Genomic DNA, 18362 nt, shown 5'->3' with positions numbered 1-18362 from the left:
GTGCGAGCCATGGCACTGCCCAGTATACGGGAGAGTGGGGGCGGGGAGCGGGAGGGAGGTGCGAGGTCGGGAGACAAAATCCAAGGTGCTTGCTGGGCGAGAGACCGATTCTCGGTGCGTCAGGTTGAGAGATATGCTGGTTCCATTTGTTGTTCATGTCACTCACCTGTTGTGCTTTTTTCTTGTTGTCCCACCCAGCATTGCGAACCCACAACCTCACTGTGCTTCCTTCCCATAATTCTACCTTTGTTCGTACCAATGACTCTGCCTACTCAAATTTCTCTGCAACTGTAGGTGAGCACTTGTAACTTCCGTTCCCTGTTCTGTTGGGTTTGCGTCTGCAATGAGTTTAGACGCCAGTCTGACTTGGTTCTACATGAATTCACTTTGTTTTAGTCAGCAGATGAGCATATAGCCAAGAACATATAGCCAAGGACTTATAGCCAAGAACACGTAGCCAAGAACACCAAACGCCCAGGTTGTTAGGAATAACTGTTTCCGGCTATGTCTAGAGGAAGTACCGCCAGTCACCATACATTAGAAGGGGCTTAGAAGCTCTCACGTGACCAGGGTCTTCCAAACCAGCTGTGTGTTTTCAGGATGAGACAGACACAAGATGAAATATTTTCTAAAAATAGAAGTTGTTTGGATTTTTAAATGGTGTATATTCTTTCAGGGAGGAACAGCATAGCCTTTGAATGGAAAAATTGAAGTTGATCTTAAAAGACCTCACCCCCAAATTTGATCTTGTATAAACATTAAAATCAGCCTTTCTTCTGTAGCTGGATTTTTTTTTTTAATTATTAGAAGCTGTTTTATAAACGCCCACTAGAGTCAGGATTAAATTATTATCTCACTTAATAACCTCAGAGCCCCTGTGTTTCGTGTTTTCTTCGGCAGCTCAAAGCTCCAGGGAGAGCAGCGTCTGCGGCATCTACCCAAGCAGGATAGAAAGTCAGTGCAGATCATTCTGGCATCGACCTTTCCTCTGTTTTCAGCACAGCACATAACCTGATTGCTCTCTCAGCTGTGACCTGTTTGGCGTCCAAAATTAATCTCCCCAGTCAAACAGTCTTGTTGAGGGGTTTATACAGCCTGACTCAATTATGCAACTGCTAATTTAATTTTGCAATAAATTTAATTTTGTAAGATATAGATTCCACCTCCCCCACCCCTGCCATAAATGAGATAGACAAAAAATAATGAGTGTAAAACCCAAGAACACCGAGGCCCTTTGAGCGGGCTCTCCACTTGACAGTGGTTGTTGGAAGAGCGAGTGGGGGTCACCGTCAGGCCCACAGACCTCAGTCACTCTGCCGTTCAGGTCCCGCTGCCTGATGGCTCGAGGGCAGTGGGCCTGTGCCCGTAGGCAGAGGACGTATCTGGGCGACTTTGACCCCAATGAACAATAAATGCCTAATCATGCTGGACTTTTATAGTCCTCACTTATCGATTCTGTAAACCATTTACCTCACACGCAGCACTGGGTACGTTCGCCATGGGGAACAGGGCAGCGAGCACTGGCCGCGGCGCACGGCCACTCAGCCTAGTGCTGGTGGGGGCCCTGCTGTGACTGTTTGAGACATGACTCTGGGTGTTTCTCCTAGAGTCTGACTGTGGATTCTTTCAAAATTGTGGGTTCCCATGTCTAGGATTAGGGGGTTCCAGTGAGAACTCAAAGGGTGTGGTTTTATTTTTTTAATTTTTAATTTTTTTAATTTTTTTATGTTTTATTTTTATTTATTTCTAGGACAGAGAGAGAGAGAGACAGCGTGAGCAGGGGAGGGTCAGAGAGAGAGGGAGTCACAGACTGAAACAGGCTCCAGGCTCTGAGCTGGCAGTCAGCACAGAGCCCGACGCGGGGCTCGAACCCACAAACCGCGAGATCATGACCTAAGCGAAAGTCGGACGCTTAACCGACTAAGCCACCCAGGCGCCCCTCAAAGGGTGTGGTTTTATGTTCAAACATGTGCCTCAGCGTTCCCCTTAGAAGATGGCCAGGAAGGGCTCCTGACGGTTGGGACAGCACCGCTCCTGGGAACCCAGCTCCCGGCCAGTGTAACCCTTAGGGCGTCCTTACGGACAGCGCCCATCACGTACGAGCACAGTAGTAAGTGATGATGAAACATCGATATGAATATTCACATTCAGATGTTGTCACCTAGCACTTAGCCATTTCAGTTAGTAGATAGTGAGCGTTAATGCTAACGTGTACGATATATAATATTATAAACGTGAGTAATGCAGCATGTTTATCTAGAAGTTCTTTGTAAGACTCTTGCTCTCTGGCGACTGCTGACACACGGTGTTGCGTTCTGGTTGCATAGACATCATGGAAGGAAAGGTCAGCAAGGGCGTTTACCTCAAAGAGGAGAAAGGAGTCACACTTCTCTACTACGGACAGTACAACACCTCCTGCATCAGCAACCCGGCCAAGTGCGACCCCGACGGTGAGTGATGCGCCCTCGCCACCGCTGGGCTCCCGGGGGGCGGGGGAGGGGCAGGTGGCAGGGTGTGCGTGGACGCATGGTGGGCGGGGAGGGCACCGGGGAGGGGCGGGGCAGGCGCCTGGTTTTCTAACGAGAGTCGTGTCCTGGAGACTGAGAGCTAGAACACCATCTCACAGACCTGTGAGAGGGAACCATTTAATCTCGTAACGAGAAACATAAAACGCCAGAGAAGCAGATGCGGTGATGTCACACTGGCGACTTGGACGGGGCCGTGGTACTTGCGGGAAGTAAGTTGGTGCTGTGGCTCGTACCACGTTATTTCTGACTCCGGGCTGTGGACGGCGAGCCTGGGCAGGGCGGGCCCTGTGAGCCTCGTTCTCTGGGTTTGTTCCTTTTACCCCCAAGCCCCGGGGATGGGGTGCGGGGTGCATGGGCCATGCAGGTGGTGCGGGCCCGTGGCGGGAACGGTGCCGCGGACGGACCACAGGTGGGCAGCAGAGAAGTGGGCATTCCGTGCCACTTGCCCTTTGTCCTGAGAGAAGGGACCGGCTCTGCAGTATCTGAGGTTCTGACGACGAACGGACGTCCTGGCCGTGCCACAGACCTCGCTGGAAAGTTGTGTGGCATCCGGTGTGCTTCACGCCTTCACGTCCTGTTATCCCGGGCAGGCTGAGAGGTTTCGTTTTGGGGGAAGAAATGAGAGTCCGAAAGCTAAGGCCCTCTGGACGTCCCACGGCCTTCTCAAAACACCCTTGTGATGAAGTCGTCGTATTTTTGGGACGTGAGGACTGCAGTCCAAGAAAAACAAACAAAAGCCTAACAAGGCAAAACATGTCCAGGGTGGGGGACACGTTCTGGACTTTACAGAACCCGGAATTTCGAGAAATGGCTTTGAGGCCCTAAACCACGGCCAGGTTTACAAACCCAGCGTTTGAGCCGTTCCAGAGTCCAGACAGCCTTATAAACACACCAGGCTTGTTTGTTTCTCTAAATGAAAACCAGCTCGGGCCCAGCAGCCACCACCCGGAGCGCCAGCGGGCAGGAGGGCTGCGAGGCTGGGGGGCTGAGGGGCTGTGAGGCTGGGGGGCTGGGGGGCTAGAGTTCTGGGGGACTGGGGCCTGTTGGGAATGTCTCCCAGATGCCAGCTTCTCGGCCGCCCCGGCTCCTGGCGGGGACTTGGGTCATCCAGGGTGGGGCCGTAGGGGAGTCAGAGTTCTGCGGAAGTTTTGCCTGAGCTCAGAGACCCCAGACTGGCTCCGGGCTGACCTAGCCTGTGGTCGTTTGGCCTTGCAGGTATGGAGCTAAGACATGTTTGGCTCGCTGCCAACGTGGAAAAACAGGAATATTTCATGTAAATATATGTATTTCCAGTTTCTCATAAGAAACCCCCCCCCACGGACTCTGGCTGGGCCACTGCACAGTGCACCCCTTTGTCACGGACACCGTCCCTGGGGCCGTCATGGGGCCATCACGGGCCCAGGTCCCAGTTCTTCAAGTGTCTGCGGTGACCTCGGGCAGCCACCTCACCTGAGTCCTTGTCTGTGGGACGGGTCAGCGACCTTCCCGCCTGAGGCTGCTGTGACACCTGAAGGAGCCACCGCGTCCCTGGCGGCAGCCCTGTGGGCGGCTGCAGACCCAGCCCCTCCTGCCCGCCTGCCTGGACGGCGGCCCGTAGAGGGGCTCACCCGCAGTAACCGCCCACCAGGGCTGGCTGCGCGTCACGGTCACCGGACGGGTGTCATGACACGTGTTAGTGCAGTTCACCTAAAAAACAGGTGAGGCAGACAGGTGCGGATGGCAGGAGTGAGGCAGATGAGCTCAGAGCGGCAGGGGTGAGGCGGACGAGTGCGGGAGCGGCAGGGGTGAGGCAGACGGGCATGGGGCGGCAGGCAGAGATTCGAGCTTTGGCTTCGTGTCCCACTCTGATAATGGCTCCTTGTGTCCTGTAGTCAAGCCATCTCGGGGCCACTTTCTTGACAGTTTGGCTGGACATGAAAGGAAACCAGGATGCTTGACGTCAGCCTTGGCTCCGTGAGGCCATGCTGGCGCGAGGCTTGGCGTAGATGCAGGCGGAGGCCGGGCATCCTCGGTCTGCCTCCCTTTGTCCGTGCTCGGCTTCGCTGCGACAGAGCCCAGCACACGCGGGTCGTCGGAGGGCCGCTGTGCGCTCCGAAGTCTTATCTGCCGGGCGTTTGCTCGGGCGGGTCTCTCTGCCTCTGTGAGCTTGTATTTCTTGGTTCTAGAAAACCAGATGTGAACGGGGAAGGTCCGCTCGGCGTTTTCCAAGTTAGAGTGTCTGCAGCACCCAGAGTCTGTAGGGTGATTCCGGGTGACGCTGGGCAGTTTAAAAACTGAACGGTCCTGGTTTTTATCTGAAAGTCCTAGGTGGTGTGTGGGATCAGGCTTCAGCAGGTGGTAAGCTGTAAAAATGGGTTGACTTTAAGGACGGCGATCAGCGATGAGAGTGACAGAGGACATGGTCAGACGTGAGGCTCGCAAGTGACGAAGATGTGGGTGCGGGAGACGGGGGGCCTTTCCGGACACCTCCGTCTCCACCTCCTCCACACGCTCGCTTCTGTTTCTCTGGTGTTTCGGTGCAGATAGTGGGCTCAGGCTTATCACTTGCCACTTTTATGGTAAAAACTAACATTGAAATAAAGAGAGACGCTCCCCACTCCCCGTCCACCAGGTCAACTACTTTTATAATTCTTGTTTCCAAATTCTCTTGGAGTCCCTATTCAGTTTCACGGTTTTGGCTGATTTTGGAAAAGAAAGAAAGAAAGGGGACATTTTAGGAGCAGAGTTGAAGTCTGAGTTTTCCAAGAAGGAGTAAACGTCCCAGCGGCCCAGCCACTGGCCCCTGTGCGCCCTCTGCCCGGCCAGCCACCGCCCCTTCCTGCGCCCACGCCTGCTCCTGACGGTCCTGACTTCCGTCCGCTCTTCCACCTTCCCGCACTCAACTGTCAGCTCGCCGTGGGTCTTGCCGATCTTCCCGGGGAAGTTTTTCATGGGCCCTGGGTGCAAACGGGAAGCTTTTGAGAGAAAAGGGCTGTTTGGATGCCTGGCCATTCTTGAACGTTAACTGAGGAAACAGTCCGTGTTCCTTGAGGATGAGGTGTCTGACCTTCAACCCCCGCAGCCAGCAGGTGCACAAGTGGGGAAACTCCGTGGAGGGAGGGATCTTCCCGGAATGTTCTAGCACCTTGTTTCATCCTCCTGTAGACCCCGAGGGCTCAGCCCAGGTGTTGCTTCTGCACAGACGGGCTCTCACAGGCAAGTCCCTCTGTCTGCGCTCCCGCGGCTCCCTGGACCTCTCCAGCACCGGCACGGCCGGGAATGGCCGGTTCACCGTCCGCCTTCCCAGCTCGGCCATCAGCTCTAGGAGGGCAGGGGCCGTGTCTGTCTCGGTCATCGCTGCGTTTTCCATGGTCGATGTTCACTGCATGTCACCAAGCAGATACACGTAGTCAGTCTTTCCGATGCTCTATTCCTTTGAACGCTTCGCATCAAGTGTTTCAAGGGCTGCCACTCACACATTGCTCTGAAGGGCCCCTCACGGCTCCTCAAGGAGCCCGTTCTGGTTTTGGACTCCTCTGACTTCTAGACGTTGTTTCCGATCTTGGGCTACGTTCCACCTTGAGTAACGCCCACCTGTTACCTCTGATGCCAGTTCAACTCTGAATCAGGTCGGCTGCTCTCAGACAAGAGTGTCTGCCCGTAGACCCGGGGAGGCCGAGGGGCCGCGCAGCAGCAGCTGGAGGCCCTCAGCACTCACGTTGGCCCCTTCCCAGCCTTGAGGTGACTTCTCCCCCCTCTGCACGGGGTTACTAAATCCCAAAGGCTGCCAACACAATGCCGAGGGACTCGCGGGATGGAGTTTCAGGAAAGAAATTTCCAGAGAGGTCTGGCAGACGCAGGCTGGGCGTGGATCCAGCCGCTGTCTTCCGCCGATGCTCTGGCGTTACGGGACGTCGGAGCGTGTGGAGTGCCTGGCCCTCAGAAGAGTATTCATCAGTAAACACACTTCACAGATGGGGAGCCTGAGGCCCAGAGGCGTACAAGGCCCGCCTGGAGCTGCACGCTGATTTAGCGTGGCGAATCTCAGAGTAGCATTTACAGACGATGGGCAGTGGAATCACTTGCAGAGATGGTGAAACGTGGATGTTTTCGGGCTCCTGTCCAGGCCCTACAGAATCCAAATCTCCACGGACAAGGCCTGGGAACCTGCATTTTTAGCGGGACCTCCAGGTGACTCTCCTGGATCCTGTCCCCAAACTGGCCAGGACTGAGCATCCCATAAGTGTGTTTTGTCTGGTGGCATTATGTTGGTCTTCTCGGTGTGTGTATGTGTATATGTGTGTGTGTATCTATCTATCTATATATTTAAAGTTTATTTATTTTGAGAGAGATGGAGACAGTGCAAACTTTGGAGGGGCAGAGAGAGGGGGAGAGAGAGAATCCCAAGCGGGCCCCGCACTGCCAGCACAGAGCCCGACGCGGGACTTGAACTCCCGAACCATGAGATCATGACCTGAGCCAAAACCAAAAGTCAGACACTTAACTGACTGAGCCACCTGGGCTCCCCTCGGTTTTTATATTTTAATGAGTTTTCTAAACTGTTTTTAGCCGAAAATCCTAGTTCAGGAAGTTTGCAGAAACAGCCTGTCATGGGGCTTTAAATGTTCTTTTTTTTTTTTTTTAATTAATATCCGACTTATATAAGAAGATTTCATTTAAAAAGTCTATATTTTTGACTTCTCTTAAAACATCAGAAAATGCAGCAATATCCCCCGCGCACCTGCCGGGAGTTGTTGGAGTCGCGGGGTGGCCCCTGGGACAGGTCACGTCTCCTGCCGTCCTGGGTCCCCCGCACTCTCTGCAGCTTCCCTGGCTGAGACTGGAGGGGTCGGCCCGTGCTGTCGCTCCCCGGCGGCGGCAGCCAGTGAGAGACGGCAGAGCGGGAGACAGGCCCCCAGCGCCGCGTGCGTCAGGGAGATGCTCGTGAGAGCCCTGCTGCTGTGCGGCTGCAGAGGCGAGTCCCTGATACGTCAGAGGCGCGCTCTGGGGAAGCATGTGCCTGGGTTGAGGGGCTGCAGCCTGGCTCTCTGGCAGAGAGACAGTCCTCCTGGCAGATGGGCTTGGGGCCTATGGGCTCTGTGGTTCATGCTGGAGTCCGAGAGACACCGTCCCTGGGTGTCTCTATCGCGTTTGTCACTGCATTTCCTAGATCGTGTGTTCTTCTACCATTTTAAACTCAAATGTGCCTGAGGATGGGAAGCCTCCTCCGTGACCCGGTGTCTGTGGTCAGATTCTCCATCACTCTGACCTTCAGCTCGTCCTCGCTCCACAGTTTGCTCTCTGTGGTATCATCTCTCTCACCTTCTTTGGCTTTTATTCTCATCTTCTAATCGCGGAGCTGGAAAAACATCTGAGGGCAAAGTATTGAAGTGGCACCTTCACAGCCTCTTGCTGCTGAGTCACGGTCAGATGTTGTGGGTGAGAGAAGACACTTTGGGCCACGGAATCGATCCTGGTAACTTCCCACAGCAGGAGAAAGACCTCCTATAGCCATGGACAGCTGCATACAGCCTAGCTCTTTCCTCCTCAATTGTTGCATGTTTTTTAGGGTGAGCAAGAGAGTCTAAGAGCTGTTCTCTTTAAGTTCTTTGGCACCTGCGTCTCTGTGGTATTGAGAACGGACAGTAGTGGGTCACTTTAGAACATACCGAGGAAGGGGCGCCTGGGTGGCTTAGTCGGTTAAGCGNGACGTAATCCCGTGGCCACAGTCCTGCTGGGGGCTGAACAGGGGCGTGCCAATCCCCTTCCTCAGCTGACCGGACGTAGACTATGGAGCCAGCACCTTGGCATGGGGGGATGGGGTCTGCCCCAGAGGGCAAGTTGGGGGGGGAGGGTCACGTACTTTAACTGGTTTGGGCTGAATGGTGCAATGATCTACATCTCCAGTAATGGTAGAATGTCAAGGCCAGCGGTTCTGAAGTTTGACTGTTGTTAAAATGCTTTTAATTTTTACCCATAGACAGGTACCACCTGAACTATTATCATCTAGTGTTTTCCTTTATATTTTTAAGTTTATTTATTTTGAGAGAGACAGAGACAGAGACAGCATGAGTAGGGGAGGGTCAGAGAGAGAATCCCAGGCAGGCTCGACAAGATCAGCATGAAGCCCGATGTGGGGCTCGATCTCCTGAAAGCATGAGATCATGACCTGAGCTGAAGTCAAGAGTTGGGAGCTTAACTGACTGGGCCCCCCAGGCGCTCCTTCCTTAGTGTTTTTCTTTAAATTTTACTCACTTGGATTTAATAGAAATAGAAACGAGCTCACTCCCATGAACTGAAAACCAGTAATAATTCTCATGAAGGGAGACCCCTGCTTGGACATCGTTGCACGCCGAGGGCTGTACATCTGTGACGCGGCGTTTCTCTGCTAACGCGGGGATTAGTGGTCGTTACTCAGGCTCAGATGGCTGTGCTCCTTGCCGCAGCCGGACAGCCGAGGACCATTGAGAAGGACACAGCTTCTCGCGCTGCGATTCGCCTTGCGCGAAGGCATGTCTCTGTGCTAAAATTCTCTTGGACAAAGTGTCCAAGACCCTTGGGGGTGGAATGTCCAACTCTTAAAAATACGGGGGTCAAAAATGTCATTTTAAGCAGCACTCTGCTGGAATGGGGGGACACAGATGACATTTAGTGTCCTGCACGGAAGCAGAGTTTGGGACCCGAGGTGGCAGCCTTGCTGGGCGTGTGTCACGTGAGCCAGAGAGGCCCCCCCCCCTGCTGTTAGGGAGTCTCACTCTGTCCCCGGCCTGTGCTTTGGGGAAGCACCTGGCAGCTGTCCCCCGCATCGAGGACAGGAGAGGCCGCTTGCTTGTGTCCTCTCCTGCACCGCGGCCGCTGTGGGAAAACCCGCTTAGGACCCGAGGAACGCCTTACTCGAGGGGGAGGTGGGGATCTGTCTGCACACGCACACCAGGGAGACTGTTCCCCGGGAGCTCCCGCTTCCAGAACGGAGGGAAGCCCTTGAGGCCCCCCGGTCTGTGTGTACCGAGATGGGAGTCACCCGAGACCAGAGCTTAGCCCTTGGGTGACATTGGCGGCTCTGGATTTGGATGCCCTGTTTCCCGTTCCAGAACATTCTGGAGCCTGCCCTTAGGGCTCAGCGTAATTGCCATGCAGCTGTGCTCTCAGCTGGCTCCCAGGCTGACAGGGTGCAGATAAACCGCTCTCTGCTCCTGTCACAGTCTCACGAGGGCCACGGCCACTCTGCCAAGTACACCGGAGGTCTGCTTGTCCCGCCGCACCTGCCGCGGCCGCTCTGGTGTCCTCTCGAACCTCTCCCCAGGGGGCGGGTCAGGAAGGCAGGAGGAGCAGGGCTCAGCTCCTCATGGTGGCCTCTGGGGGCCCCGCAGGGTCAGGAAGGCAATGTCAGCTGAAGACTGGAAAGCAGGAGAAACTCAGCTCAAGGAGGGAGTTGATTGGCTCAGGGAGTGAACGGCTTCAGTGAGATTGTGTGTGGTCAGCTCTTGGCATGCGGTACACACCCCCAGCCGAGCAACGTGAAACACACTGGGTGTCACTTTTCCCGGTTCCGTGGGCTGACTGGGCTCAAGGCGCTGCTGCCAGACCGTGGCCAGTCTGGGCGTCACCCAGGGCTCACCTAAGACAGTTCCTTCCTTCTGGCTCTGATGCCCCTGTACCCGCGTGTCCCTGCGTGTCTCCTCGTGTGCCCGCGTGTCCCCTCATGTGCCCGCGAGTCCCCGCGTGTGCCTGCGGTCTCTCCCCAGCTGCACGGCCCGGACCCTCGCGGCTCATGCCTCCGAGAGGCACAGAGCAGAAGCTGCTGGACACTTGGGGACTGCAGCGGGGCCTTGGCCAGTGTCCCCTCGGTTGTCCCCTGCGGGTCAGAGGGCAGGTGGGGAAATTGGCCCTGGGTGCTGGGGGACAGTGTCGGGGTCACGGGGCACGAACAGACGGGATGGCCCATACTGCGGGTGTCGCTGAAAATCAGAGTTGGTCTCAGGCCGGGGCCAGGGGCTCAGGTCCTCTCTTCAGAAACAGGCTTCTCTGTGCACCGACTCTTCTCGAGGAGGCACAGCAGCGTGACACAGGGCCAGCCCAGAGCTGCCAGGCGCGGCCCGGAGGGGGCCTGGGGGGTGCAGTCCCCCCCAGGCTGGTTCTCCCAAGGGACACAGCTGCGCTGTGGCCTGGGAAGGGCTGCTCCTCTGCCTGGAAAGACCCCTTGCCCCGCTCCCCTCCCCCAGCCAGCTGCCATCCCGCCCCCCACAGAGACGCAGAGGGGACAGCATGCGCACCTGGACTCCCCCCTTGGACCGGGACTTTGCTGTGCACTGTCTTCTTCTTGGAATTCCCGCGCATCCGTTTGGTCTCACCTAGCGGGTGAGTGGGGGNCGCGGTCTCCGAGGGAGGGTGGTGACTATAGGTGCAGACCCCGAGCTGCGCCGCCCGGTTCAAGTCACTCGCTGTGCGGCCGCACACGAGCTACTCAGCCCGTCTGTGCTTCGATTGTCTTACCTATAAATCGGGGACACCAGTGACCGCAGTGACCCCTACCTCACAGGGCCGTAGGGAGGGCTCACAGTTAATACGTGTGCAAGTCTTAGCAGAGTTCTCTTTGCTCCCAGATAAATGCTGATGATCCTGCTTTTCTTTACAACGTAGTAAGGAAATCGGTTTCTTGACCATTAAATGCGTTACATGTATCTTCCCCCTAGAATGCCGTTTGTCTTTTGTCTTTGTTCTGGCAAATTATTTGCCTTGCAGGATTTTATATTTCTGCGCTCGGATGTGTCCGTCTTTTCTTGTGGGATCAGGATGGCATTTGCTTTTCTTTTTTTTCTGTGTGTTGTCGAGAAAGCCCTTTTTCTCATTGTATCTTTTTGGGTAGATGAGGATGTAATTCTCGTACGAAGAAAGAAGTGTGGAATCAAGTTGTCAATTATTGTACTTCTTTTCCACTCAGATTGTTTCTTCTTCGTGTTAATGGCCCAGGACTGGGAAACAGAGATCCTCAGGGCGCTGGGATTAGTGGCTCCTGGAAACTGATATTTAAATATAAAGCTATCGCCCAGATAGAAGCATTTATCATGCAGGTTAAATTAACCGAATGAGACGCTTGCTCATGGGCACTGCTGCCCGCCTTCCATCGGCCCTTACCTAACACCAAACCGACGTCTCCTTTTTCTTTTTTTTCTGGGGCAGAAAGGCATTTGGCTGAGGCGGGATCGAATAAGAGGGATTTCTAAATGCGGCAAAGAGTTTGGAAAAAATTAACTTCCGTGAATCCTCTGGGATCTTGTTTCATAACAAGAATTTCACAATGTGTGTGCAAGCGAGCTCGTGAAGGGGGTTGTGTCTGCGAGCGGGGAGGCCGGGTCTGTGCTGGGCTCTGTTGTGGCCGCAGCGCCTGGCGGGCGGAAGCGACGGCCGGGCCCCCAATGCGGTGGGTCCCCGGGGGGTCCTGGGGCCGCACCCGCTGCCGAGCTGCCTTCCATCCGGAGCCCCGTCCTCACGGCCTACAAGGTGCGGCGTGCCCTCCTCAACAACCTCGAGAGCACAGCCCCGGGGACCTGTGTTCTACTCCAACTCCTCAGAGGTCAGGAAAGGTCCAGGCCCCGGCCATCATTTTAAGGTTCCTCTTAGATTTAAAAAATTGGAGAAGTTCCAAACCAGGGTTATAAAATGATGCCATGTTTTAACATGCTTACGTTAATCATATTAGGGCCTTGAGTCCATACAAGTACGATTGTCACAAGAGAGTTGACCAACTCGTAACAAATGTGTCAATTCACAAGGCGTTGCAGTAAAGACGGTTGGTGATGGCACACACGTTTATGTTTGATGACAAACGTCTTTAATTCAGTGGCTCTCAGGCTGTGCCCATAATCTCATTTGAAGATAAGGGCCAAAGTCTAAATTAGGTGCCATTTGTATAAAAAGGCCCAGGACAAATGGCCCTCCACGTCTGCCCTTCCACCCCGGAGTCCAGGGGCCTGTTTTGATCAACCCTGGGCACCGTCCTGTCCCGCCCGGGCCAGACTGGGAGGGAGGAGGCCGCTGGGGTTACTTCCTGCTCTGCACACAGTCCACGCAGGTTGTCAGCTCAGCACGCACACGTGTGCTCCCGTTCTCTCCCTCTCCGTCTGTCTCTGTCTCCCGCTCTCTCACACATGCGCACAGGTTACCCATATGCAAGGAACTCCTCACCCCAACAGCTAGACTTGTTCTCAGGTGACACGCAGCCACCACTGACCCTGCTCGGTCATAGTAGCCTCTGGGCACAGACCGTGTAGCGCAGGCGGTACGATGTGGGGCCAGCTCGGGACTGACAAAGACTCTACCTGCGATCTGGGTGTTTTGAAGGAAAGTTTAGCGGCCACGCCCTCCTTGGGCCCCACTCCGTTTCTTTGTTGGAAATAACAATCGTCGATGTGAAAGCCCTTAAAAGTGGGCTTCCCCTTTGATGAGAAAGTCCGCACTAGGGATTTATCCCAAAGGCATATAATCTTAGCTGTACAAGGGTTAGCTGCCAGTTCTGTCTGGAAAATAAAAGCTTGAAGGAGACCGTGCAATACAGATTTAGAGGTAACACCGTGCAGACAGAGAGCAGGATGACCTGAGGCTGCATGGACCCTGGAGGAAGTCCATGGGGATGCAGTAAGTTTTTTAAAGATGTGGTTTATAAGCCAGTACATGTGAGCTGGTTCCTTTCTTTGTAAAAGTAGAGAAGGTGTTAAAAGGATTTACTGTGAAGATGCTTCTGGACAAAGAAGAGGGATAAGAACAGATTGTGTAGTTTTTATATTTGGGGGCTTTGGGGTTGCAAGGCTGGAGCTTGGCTCTAACCTTAATGCTGGCTGGTGACCTGGGGCAAGCTGGCCTCAGTGTCTTCATTTCATGATGGGGTGATAACAGGGTTTTCATAATATTTAAGGAGAGAATTCTCGGAAGACTCTTGGAAAAGTGTCTGGTACTTAGAGAGCTTTTGCTAAATATAGCCTATTATTATTATCCTATTTCTGAATTTTTATTTTTTAAAAAATTTTTAATTTAAAAAAAAATTATTTCTGAGAGAGAGACAGCGTGAGCAAGAGAGGGTCAGAGAGAGAGGGAGGCACAGAATCTGAAGACAGGCTCCAGGCTCTGAGCCATCAGCACAGAGCCAGACGCAGGGCTCGAACCCATGAACCATGAGATCATGATGGACGTTCAACCGACTGAGCCACCCAGGCGCCCCCCTGACTTTCTAGAATGAGGGGGAAAAAAAGGCTTTTCAAACGAAAAGTAAGAAGCTGCTTCTGAGACAGTCCTTCTGCTGTCAGTCCTGACCCGGGGTCTCTCCTTCCCTCAGGGGTCACATTTTCGTTCTTCTGGAAGACGCAGGGAGAGCAGTCCAGGCCGATCCCTTCTGCTTACGGGGGACAGGTCGTTTCTGAAGGGTTCAAGGTCTGCTCCAGCGGCGGCAAGGGCTCCGTGGAGCTATACACGCGGGAGAACGCCAAGACGTGGGAGGCCACCTTCAGCCCGCCAGGTAAGGGCACCTTGGCCTACGCTTGGCCCGAGAAGACGCTGGGGCACCCGGGCCCTGCCTCGGTCGTCTGCTGCCCCGGCCTCAGCCTCTGCATCCCCGGGGGAAAGTGCTGACCTGCCCTGCCCCGAGGTCAAGGAGGTCAAGGTCTGGGGGAGATGAAACGCGATACTGCCGGTGGGTAGTGTGATTCCTGCTCCCGTTTCTCCTTCTTCCCCCTCCNTAGAGGTAGAGACTTGGCAGTGTTTATTTAGAATGTGATGTGAAGATTTTTTGGACAAGTGGCTGAAGACCGGGGGGGAGGGGCGTCTTCAGGGAGGGCAGGAGCTGGGGCCATGGTGGGGGGTGCTCTGGGGCAAACGGAGAGCAGCCCGGAGGGCCCTGCAGACGTGGGGGAGTTCGCAGGTGGGTGCTGCGGGCCGGCGCGGCTCTGTCCGGAGATCCCTGCTTTCTCTGTGCTCTGTGGGGTGAGGTGGGGTCATGCGCTGGGCACAAGTCAGGGGTGCGGGGTGGGAAGCTCGGGGAGCAGAGGGTCTGAAGTGGACCCTGGACAAGGCAGAGGTGACCAGGGCCCCGGAAGTGTTGGGGTGACGTTGAGGGGAGCCCAGTCCAGGCTGGGGACTAAGAGGGAACCACGGCGGGGGAGGGGGGCTGGCAGAGCGAAGGCCTCCAGTAGGAGGTACCTTGGAGAAACTTAAAAGGAAAATTCATTTTCTGGCCCATTTAAAGGAGGCTGTGTGTCTCGGTTGTAAAAGACCTGGAGCCAGACGGGCGGGTCAAAGCCCTCCCTGTGCCGGGCTACCTGTGAGAGTCGGGGAGCCCTGCCCACTCACTCACAGCACGCCTGAACCCCGCTTCCATAAGAGGTCTGGGAGAATCTCACCTACTTGTGTTCTCTGACCCCAGGCCAGGATTCCCCGCCTCCCCTGCCCCCAGACGGAAATACCGTACCTTGTTAACGGCTCTTATCACCTTCTGCCCAAGGTCAGGTTCTTATGTAAGAGTCTTATCCCCATGATGCTTGGGGCTGACACTGTACGGGGCACCTAGTAGGTTTCCTCAACATATTTTAAGGTAAAGTCTACTGAACTCTGTGTTTCCACCCAGGGAAATGGGGAGAGTTGTAAACATTTCTGCCTGGCAATACACTATTTATTTGTTCCTTGAAGAAAGCTGTTATTTTTGCTTTAAATTCAAGGGCAATAATACTTTGGACCCATTTAGGACACCAAGGCTCTTCCAGAGACTCAAGATTAATAAAGTTGCATAATCCTGAGCAAGAAAGTCCTAAGTAATTGCTGATTGATTGGCTGTGTGTGTGTATATATATATATACATATGTGTGTGTATATATACATTTAAATATATATATTTTATTTTATGTTTTATTATGGTAAGTGTGTTCTTTAATCCCCATCACAGATTTCCCCCACCCCTCCACCCATCCCCCCTCTGGTGACCATCAGTTTGTTCTCTACAGTTAAAAGTCTATTTCTTGGACTGTTTCTCTTTTTTCCCTTTGCTTGTTTCTTAAATTCCACATATGTGTGAAATCGCATGGTATTTGTCTTTCTCTGACTTACTTCACTTAGCAGAATACTCAATAGCTCCATCCATGTCATTGCAAATGGCAAGATTTCATTCTTTCTTATGGCTGAGTACATACACCACTTCTTTATCCATTCATCAGTCAATGGATGCTTGTGCCATTTCCATAATTTGGCTGTTGTAGATAGTATTTTTGTATTCTTTGGGAAAATACCGAGCAGTACAATTGCTGCATTGTAGGGTGGTTCAGTTTTTAACTTTCTGAAGAGCCTCCATACTCTTTTTCTGAGTGGCTGCACTAATTTGCATTCCCATCAACAGTGCACGAGGGTTCATTTTTCTCTACATCCTCACCAACACCGGTCACTTCTTATGTTTTTTAGTTTAGCCATTCTGACAGGTGTGAGGTGGTATCTCATTATGGTTTTGATCTGTGTTTCCCTGATGATGAATGATGTTGAGCATCTTCCCATGTGTCTATTGGCCATCTGGATATCTTCTTTGGGGAAGTGTCTGTTCGCATCCACTGCCCACGTTTAAAGTAGATTATCTGGTTTTTGGGTGTTGAGCTGTATCAGTTCATTATAGATTTTGGATACTAGCTAGCCCTTTATCAGAGATGTCATTTGCAAATATCTTCTCCCATTCAATGGGTTGTCTTTGAGTTTTGTTGATTGTTTCCTTCACTGTGCAGAAGCTTTTATTTTGATGAGGTCCCAATAGCTTATTGCTGGGTGATTTAAGATGATGCCTGGCTCAAGATGATACGTGTCCTTTAAAGGGATGTCTTATTTCTTCCAGAATTAAGCCCATGAGACAACCTAACACAATACTTGAAAAACAAAGTGGGACCCTTTGTGCGATAAGCTGCCACCAAAGTCTGATGAACATTCTTCTTATTGGTGACTGTGGTTTTCATGCCAGAGAGAATGAGCCCAGAGGGTGGCCCTGATATCAGGATGCCACTGTGTTTATTAGTGTTACATGTACCAGATCAGAGCAGAGGTGGATACCAACTGCCCTGGGCTGAGTCACGCCCCCAGATAGGTTCTATTGTCCAACAGGCTTTATTGACCCGCACTATGAGGCCATGGGCAGGACTAAAAAAATTGTTTTTTGAACAAGTTACGACCATTAGGTATTATTTCATTTTATTTTAAAATAGCAAAGGACCTCATTTAAAATAGCAAAGTGTCTCTCTGGACTGCTTCTGGAATTTGGGGGATGGGGATAATTTTTTCCTTGTGTTTCAAAGGACTGAGGAAACTTAGATCTGTATTATGAAGGACTCGGCAAGGGTAACAGTGACTAATCATCGCAGAAAGGATGTGCTTAGCAACTGGGCAACTTGTGCTTCCCACATCAGCAGAACAGTGATCTTTGCTCTTTCCAGGTCCCTACTGGACTCATGTTCTGTTTACATGGAAATCCAAGGAGGGTCTGAAAGTCTACGTCAATGGGACCTTGAGCACCTCCGACCCAAGTGGCAAAGTGTCCCATGCCTACGGGGAGCCCAGCGTCAACCTCGTGATTGGGTCCGAGCAGGACCAGACCAAGCGTTATGAGGTCGGAGCTTTCGATGAGTTCATCATCTGGGAACGGGCCCTGACCCCGGACGAGATTGCGATGTACTTCACAGCTGCTATTGGTCAGTGGGCATGGGGGTGGGCTCGGGCCAGCTCTGCCCATCTCTGGGAGGACAGGGCTCCTTCTATCTGCCTCCCTTACTGGCATTTCTCGCTCCGCGCTCTCCTGAGGCGGCCGTCTGCACTGCAGGCTGTGAGGCATCCTAATGAACCTCATAAATACAGCCATTTCCCTAGAACACCTGTTCCCTAGGATGAAGGAATTGGCACCTTAACAGAGATACACTGAGATGAATATTCTGTGGGTCATCAAGGGGTTTCCAGGTGTATGTGGTGGATATTACAGATACCTTTGGGAACAGATATTGTGGCTCCATTAGTGCATCTGATCAACAAATGTTTACCAGGTGCTACCTGCATGCCAGACTTATGGGTCCTCAGGGACAGGTGGCCTGGGTTCAATCTTCACTCAACCCCAACAAGCTGTGGGACGTGGGAAGTCACATTTTTTTTTGCTGAGGTAGAATTCATGTAACATAAACTTAACCATTTTAAGGCATATGATCTAGTGGTACTTCCTATGTTCACTGCATTATGCAGCCATCCCCTCTGGTTTCAAGTGTCATCACCCCAAAAGGAAATCCAGGAGCCACAAGCTTGTTCTCCCCTGTCCCCCTTCCAGACCCTCAGCCCCCACTGGTCCACTCAGTCTCTACAAACTTCCCTTTTCTGGGTCTTCCAACTACATGCAATCATGTAACATGGGACATTTTGTATCTCACTTTTCCCAAATTACCGTGTTCTCCTTTGTAAATGGATGGAAACAGTGCTGCTCACGTCCCAGAGGTGGGGGCTGTGGAGACACAGCGTGACAGGTGCCAGACACCAGCACCGTGCCTGCACGTGGCAGGGTTTCACAACATTTTTGCTGATTTAAGATTAATATTTACTCCCTCCATTCTGTTTTCATTGTGTTAACAAGTAAATGCCCCGCTTCTTTAACATGAACTAATCTGCCAGAAAATGACAGTCACTCATAAACATTTGTTGGTTAGCCACTGCGTGGACACCAGAGCAGCAGGGACAGGTCAGGACCAGGAGATGAAAGGCCTGCCCACTCCCTCAGGTTCTGACAGTGAGTCTCTCAGCTGTTAGGACCCTGTGATTATATGATAGGAAACACGACTGAAGTAACTTACACCAAGGGCGGGGGGA

At 52.9% G+C, this 18362-nt stretch overlaps 1 protein-coding gene across 1 annotated transcript in view; it reads left to right on the top strand.

Annotated features, from left to right (window-relative positions):
• The window catches only part of ADGRD1 (adhesion G protein-coupled receptor D1), a 121247-nt gene that overhangs the window by 11603 nt on the left and 91282 nt on the right, over positions 1-18362 (top strand). The window contains exons 4-7 of the mRNA XM_077761709.1: positions 199-294; positions 2328-2450; positions 13837-14016; positions 16955-17209. Coding sequence (XP_077617835.1) covers positions 199-294; positions 2328-2450; positions 13837-14016; positions 16955-17209 — 654 coding nt within the window. The remainder of the gene's footprint in view (positions 1-198; positions 295-2327; positions 2451-13836; positions 14017-16954; positions 17210-18362) is intronic.

Source organism: Crocuta crocuta, unplaced genomic scaffold (assembly GCF_008692635.1).
Source record: "Crocuta crocuta isolate KB4526 unplaced genomic scaffold, BGI_CrCroc_1.0 scaffold862, whole genome shotgun sequence".
NCBI classification, from domain to species: domain Eukaryota; kingdom Metazoa; phylum Chordata; class Mammalia; order Carnivora; family Hyaenidae; genus Crocuta; species Crocuta crocuta.
Note: the sequence above shows the minus strand (reverse complement) of the source record. Positions and strands in the feature narration are given on the sequence as shown.